We start from the raw sequence: 6,673 nt of genomic DNA on the forward strand, positions 1-6,673 counted from the left end.
AATTGAATAACAAAATTTTTAGAAAGCACTTTGGACGTTCTTCATAGATCTAATGACAGTAAGTGAAAAATTACTTATGGTATATAAAATCTAAAATTACAATTTTTTTTAAGAATAATATTGAAAATGTGTCACTGGTTACGAAAGGTCTGGAAAGTCCATTTTAAACAGTAAATAATGTTTGAAAACAGAGACGTCCGTGAACTAAAAACCTAAACCAAACTTTGAATTATTATTTTTTTAACTGTTTTTTTTTTTTTTTACCAACATTAAAAGAGAGCACCATTACACAATGAGTGGCAAAGTTGATTCTTTTTCAATTCAGCTTTGGTCACGTTTTGGAGAAAATAAAAAAAAACATTTCTTAATGTGTTTGTTTTGAGGGTGTGACGACACACCCGGACGCTGATCAGTCACGCGATTTTGCACAAAACCCCCGAACAGAACCTTTTGGCGCTTCAAATGAACTCTTGTCCGTCTTTGTGGCTTAAAAGCAGTACTACCTACAGTACTTGAGTACATAATAGGCTTGATGAGCGTCGTACCAGAAGTACCACTTTGGTGGTTTCAGTCAAGCAGGTTCTGCAGCACGTGCACACTTTGAACAGGAAACCTCAACTTTCATCTGGCGCTTCGCCCTCCTTCCTCCACACCCACGTCACAAACAGATTTTAATAGTGACAAACCATATTTGGCAACGTGTATTTTGTCCTCACGAAGCCGGGATTTCGTCACCGAGTCATCGAATTGTGCTTGCTCAATTTTATGCAGATCCGTGCGTGCGGCACATGCAGCAAACGCGTTATTAAAGACGCCGTGAGAGTAATTGGGCAGCTTGGTGATGAAGTGCTGCATCTCTGAGTGAAAATACAATCCATAAATGAAAGCTCATGTGTTTCCAGTCATTCGTGAGTAAATTATTATTTTTAAGAACGCTAATGGTACCAGAATATGAAAGGCAGCGTCCTAAAACACTCAAGAGAGCTCGTTGTTGTAGATTTTATCATTAGCATCAGCGAGCGGGCCAAAGCGAGCGCCCGGCGATGAGCTCACATCCTTTTTGCGGACAATGCAATGACAACACCTGTCGTTTTGTTTGTTCCGTGATGCCGGTCGGCGCCTCCGGGTCGTGTTTCTGTCCGGCTCGTCAGGAGACAAATTACGCGTCAGAGGAAAGTGTTCAAAAATCGGGTGTCAGCAGTACTCATCCCCTGTACCTAAATAGAAGTACATATTTATGTAAAAAAAAAAAAAAAAAAAAGTGTACACATCTTGGTGAACTACTGATTCAACTCCTTAAAAGTAATATCTACAGAAAAATAAATACTCAATTATGGTTCCCTGCAAAAGCCACCCAAATATGACACAAAGCGCAGGCGAGCCATTTTAACCCTTAATTTATTAACAATAATCTGTCATTTCACGTAAACACAGCAGTTATATACTCAACGGCACACAAACACCTTCATTTTCCGCAAATTCAAATATCTTCATATACAAAATAAAAAGCGCTTTGGAGGCAGGAAGAAGAGGAAGTTGGGGGGGGGCGTGGGCGGGTCTCAATCCAACACAGAGCCCAGTTTGGCCGGAAGACCCTCGGCCTGGCGCCACTGGGACCTGCGCAGCTCGAACCAGTTCTGGAAGGAACACAGCAGAAGAAGGGATGTGAAAAACTATTTTGGATATGTGGGGGGACCGGGGGGGTTCTCCCAAAAGGATGTCACAGACCTGCCATTAATCATCATCACGAAAGCTGATTCTGATTCTGATTTGTGATTCCCTTAAGAAGGGTTTCAAACAAAACGGCGACTTGCGTAAACACGTCGAGGGACTCCACGTACTAAAGCCTGAGCCCGCGGGTCCAAAGTCTTTTCGACACTGAACTTGACTGCTTGCGTTTGTACCAAGTGCCGAGTCAGTTGGTCCCGGTCTCGGGTCGCTTCCCGATCAGTTGGCCGAAGGCTCAAGCGCGTCCCGAGTCGTTTGTCCCGAGGCTAAAGTGAGATCTAATTCTGTTGTCTATGTTTGGTGTCGGTTCTAAAGCATTTGGGAGTCTAAAGTCAGAAAAGTTCCAGAGCGTCGTGCAGGTCGCTGAGGCTGCAGGCGCCCGCAAAGTCCTGGAGGACAAAACTTGTTCTTGTTCAGCGCTGGAGAGACGCGATCACGTCACCGGCGACTCGTTTAGTTGTATTTGACGTTCCGGAGTCTCTCGCTGTTACATAACCGAGGCGGAGTTGACGCCGCTTTTACGGCGGCGTCCGCTCAAAACAAACAAGGGCCTGAAACGCGTGGCACACGGCGGCGGCGGCGGCACGTTGTAAACGCCGTTTGCGTGAAACGGGGAGCGGCACGTGGGCTTGTTACGCGTGTCGCTGTGAAGTTTGCGAAGTTGAACCGTCCCCAATGAGGCCTTTGTTAACGGTCCAAAAACACTTGAGAGGAAATGAAGTCAAGTCTTTTGATCAGGCGCCACATGTGAACCTTGCACCCCCGCCCAGACCCGACCGAGGCCCCGTCGCACATGCTGAATAAAAGGAAGGAGGAAGAAGTCGATGCATGCACAGAAGGGCAGACTGGCCGGGGTGCCCCCGAAATACAAGCGGAATTTGTTCCGTTGCCACCCTCGTGAGTCAAAGCGCTCATCTCAAATCATCTTTCCTCACTGAAATGAAGGGAAGTGCCATGAATTCATCCCGGACTGTTCAAATAAGAACAAAAAAATACTGTGCAACTTCACAATGTACTTTGTGAATATGTAGGATGTAGACAAAGAGCGCGGCACGTTGGATCGGGTGGTAAAGCGTTGGCCTCACAGTTCCGAGGACCCGAGTTCGATCCCGGCACCCGCCTGGGTGGAGTTTGCATGTTCTCCCCGCCCCTGCGTGGCTTTTCTCCGGGCGTTTCCTCCCACACTCCAAAAACATGCAACATTCTTTGGACACTCTAAATTGCCCCTAGGTGTGATCGTAAGTGCGACTGTTTGTCTGTGCCCTGCGATTGGCTGGCGACCAGTTCGGGGTCGAGCACACCCTTGTGATGGGCAGCTAAGAAAATGGATGGAGGGAATTCATTGCTGTGGCGACCAGTTCAGGGCCTACCCCGCCTCCTGCCCGACGACAGCTGGGATCGGCTCCAGCTCTCAAGCGACCCTCGCGAGGATAAGCGGCTCATAAAATGGATGGATGAATTGCATTGGATTGGTCCTCGCTAGACTGCAGTTCTTGCTGAGGATAAAGAATACACGCCGGTGAGAATTGTTCTATCGTTCGAAATATGTTTCTCCGCAGTTTGTGTTACAATAGCCGTTCCTTGAAGCGTTTCAACGCCGCCATGTGAAATTTTTGCTCGCAAGTTAAACTACAAAACGATCTTATGGCTTGGATCTAAAAAACAAAAACAACTGGAGTGACCTCATCGGGCTCTTGGCCAAACCGAATGACCTCGAGTTGAGTTTTGAGTTTTAGCTGAATTCCACTTGGCCTGTCAAGTCCTCATCAGTTCAGTTCCCGCTGGACCTGCAAGTTTAATAGGTTGCTTTCACCCCAAAATGACATTTCTGCCCTTATTTGACTTCATCACTTATTGTTTCAAGCGAATAATTTTCGCTGGTTTAAAAGGGGAGGTCCCAAAATAAAGCCAATGTACATATTTATTGTATGATCCGCATTTTACGCCAGTGGCGTGAGAGTTTTTATGGATGCCGCCGAAGCCGGACTAACTGGTTTGTTGCGTTAACGCGGAGGAAAAAGTGTCCGGGTGAAAATGTTTTGAAAACACGACGTCTAAGCGAGCGAAACTCCACACGGCGCAATATTTGTCGATATGCAAACGAGACATATTTACATGGAAGGAAAAGAATGCCCGAGTGATGCTAGATGTGTCCACATCACTTAGAGGACACACCTTTTTCAAATAAATATTTGAAATATTATACTGTATAAAGTTTATTTTAGTTATTTTATTACATCTAAAGTGTCAAATATGAATACGCTTATACAACTTTTATTTGTTGGGTGTTTAATTTTTTATTCATTATTATTCAAGTATGTAAAATACATCAATAAAATAATCCAAGGCAATAAAAGTACATCATATAATGAATAAATGACATGAAGTACAGTAAGCTCGACGGTGCGATCGCACCCGCTTGCATCCATCGGGCGCCGGCGGGAGGACTCACCCGCGTCTCCGCCTCGGAGAGTCCGCACTCGGCGGCGACCAGCATGAGCGTCGTCCCGTCGGGGTTCCGGTTCGCTTTAAAATTCTCCTCCAAAACTTTGGCCTGGTACTCGGACAGCTTCGTGCGCTCCATGTCGTTGGCGTTCAGCGACGGGGGACGAGGTTCGGCTCGGCTCGGCTCGGCGGCGTGCTCTCGGGTCAACTCCGCCGGCGTCCGGAGAGTCGAGAGTCGCGGGGGGTTGGGGCGGGGCCGTGACGTCACGCATTCGGTTCCAGTCGTGAACGTAACTCGTGATGTCATCATTTCACTTCGACCTTGGGGAGCACCGTCCTCGCTTTAACTCGTTTGCATTGAATGTAAAGGTAATAAATGCCGCAGATTAAAATATTATTAGGTCTGGTTTTAAAAACAAAATGAATGAAGCTGATAATGATCGCAATGTACACATATAAAAATGAGTCAGGCCCCTCTTTCATGCAATACATTTCATTTTTGTCAAACGTTCTGAAACAAATACGAATGTACTTTTTGTCAAGCTGAAGCAATAATTTTACTTTAACATTCATGAACTAAAAAAAAAAAATGAGTTGAATTTGAATTGGTGCCGCCCACAATTCTGGGACCGCCCACTTTACTCCTCCCGCTCTTGGCGTTTTATTCAAAATGACGACCACGACATTTGACACCTTTCTGGCATCCTTATTGAACAAAAAGACGTCTGTAATTACTCTCCCTGGCAAGTAGTGGCTATTGTTTTTTTGTTTCGTTTTTCTAATAAATCTCAGAAAAATGTAAAAACGCCCCGGTAAAGTGCTCTTCCCTGTCAGTGTATTCGCAAGCGAGTTCAGCTAGCTAAATTTGCCAAGATAGCCTCCATTAGAATGTAATTTTAATCGCCCTATTAGTCTTTGTATTAATTTAAATGACGGTTTCAACTGCAGAACGTGTTTATAGAGTAAGTTTACACGTATGTAAATTGTGAACTCAATTTTTTTTTTCTTGTTTGACATGGTTTGGAGAATTAAAAAGTGACATTAGACTGATTGGTTATCAATGATCGTGCTTGTCATGAGGCGAGCTGGAGTCCATCTCGGCCAACTTCGGGCGTAAGGCCAACTACACCCTGAACTGGTCGCCTGTCAATTGCTGGGTGAGAACTGAACCCGCGCTGCCTGCACAAAAAGTTGGGTGAGTCTCCCGCGACGCTGTCGGTGACTTCGCATAGATTTCCAATGCATCCATTTTCTTTGCCACTTATCCTCACGAGGGTGGCGGGGATTGCTGGAGCCTATCCCGGCTGTCAACGGGCAGGAGGCGGGGTACACCCTGGACTGGTCGCCAGCCAATTGCGGGGCACATGGAGACAAACAGCCGCACTCACAATCACACCTAGGGGCAATTTAGAATGTCCAATTATTGTTGCATGTTTTTGGGATGTGGGAGGAAACCGGAGTGCCCACCCAGAAAAACCCCACACAGAGATGTGGAGAACGTGCTAACTCCACACAGGCGGGGCCGGGATCGAACATGGGACGGTTTACCAGCTGAGTCACCATGCCGCCTTCACATAGATTTGATTGACTCAAATGTAAAATAAAGTATGCGTTCAAAAAAACCAAAAACAAAGAACTGCTTGGAAATATTGAACTGTGACTCATTGAAAGTACATTTACAGCGACATGTTACTATGACGACAGTTCACTTTTATTGATATAACAGGTAAAAGTGTCAACTTCCGGACTTTACGAGAACTTAAAAACAAACAAACAAAAAACGTTTTATTGTGGACGTCACTCACTACACAGTCATATACTCTTGGTCACCATGGCGACACGATATAGGCGCTGATAAGATGCCAGTTTATGACATTGACAAACGTTGTACACCTTGTGGAATACCCGGGAAAAGCTCGGAAACCGATAAGGAAAAGGATCTGCTACGATGACGACGGGGCACGTTACACAGGTAAATGTGCTGTACACGAGAGTACTGTAGTTGTAGAAAATACAAAGAAAAAAATTAATAAAAAAATAACGAGGGAGGAAAAGAAAATTAATTGAAACAAATCAAGGGAATAAAATTAACATTAAATAATGACAACATTGAAATACAATGGATAAAATTCAAGTGGACAAATCCAAACATAAATATTATTAATCTAAAAAAAGTGTATAATAATTAAAATGAAGGAAAAAAAACTTGGACGTAGCATCCAACTATATTAAAGGTTAAATAAAATGAAAAATATTGAATGTGATTAAAAATCGACCTGACATATTTTAGAGTTACAGAGAAAGGAATCAAGTGAACTTAACATTTTGAGATCGCGCGTGGCACGTCATCGCTCTTCAAAACTTCAAACTTAATGAAATCATTTATTTTTAGCCTTTGCGTCACGTGGGAAGACGTATAGCGAGACATCTTGCTGACGTAGACAATGAGCTCTAGATAGACAAACACTTCGACAAGAGCCAGAGCGGGGTGGGGGGCACC

General features: G+C 44.6%; 1 protein-coding gene across 1 annotated transcript; it reads right to left on the bottom strand.

Annotated features, from left to right (window-relative positions):
- Positions 1-1,381: 1,381 nt before the first annotated feature.
- On the bottom strand, positions 1,382-4,399 carry hopx (HOP homeobox). Its single transcript, XM_061835347.1, has 2 exons — positions 4,181-4,399; positions 1,382-1,637 (listed from the first exon to the last, which is right to left on the bottom strand). Exons 1-2 carry the CDS (start codon positions 4,310-4,312, stop codon positions 1,560-1,562), a joined length of 210 nt encoding a protein of 69 aa, XP_061691331.1. The 5' UTR covers positions 4,313-4,399; the 3' UTR covers positions 1,382-1,559.
- Positions 4,400-6,673: the final 2,274 nt, after the last annotated feature.

The sequence above is a fragment of the Syngnathoides biaculeatus genome, chromosome 11 (genome assembly GCF_019802595.1).
Source record: "Syngnathoides biaculeatus isolate LvHL_M chromosome 11, ASM1980259v1, whole genome shotgun sequence".
Lineage (NCBI taxonomy): Eukaryota > Metazoa > Chordata > Actinopteri > Syngnathiformes > Syngnathidae > Syngnathoides > Syngnathoides biaculeatus.

What these genes read in the sequence shown, in the direction of transcription:
- hopx (XM_061835347.1), bottom strand. Translation starts at nt 4,312, where the DNA reads ATGGAGCGCACGAAGCTGTCCGAGTACCAGGCCAAAGTTTTGGAGGAG. An exon ending in TCTCCGAGGCGGAGACGCGG is followed by an intron (nt 1,638 to 4,180) that starts GTGAGTCCTCCC and finishes TGTTCCTTCCAG; the next exon opens with AACTGGTTCGAGCTGCGCAG.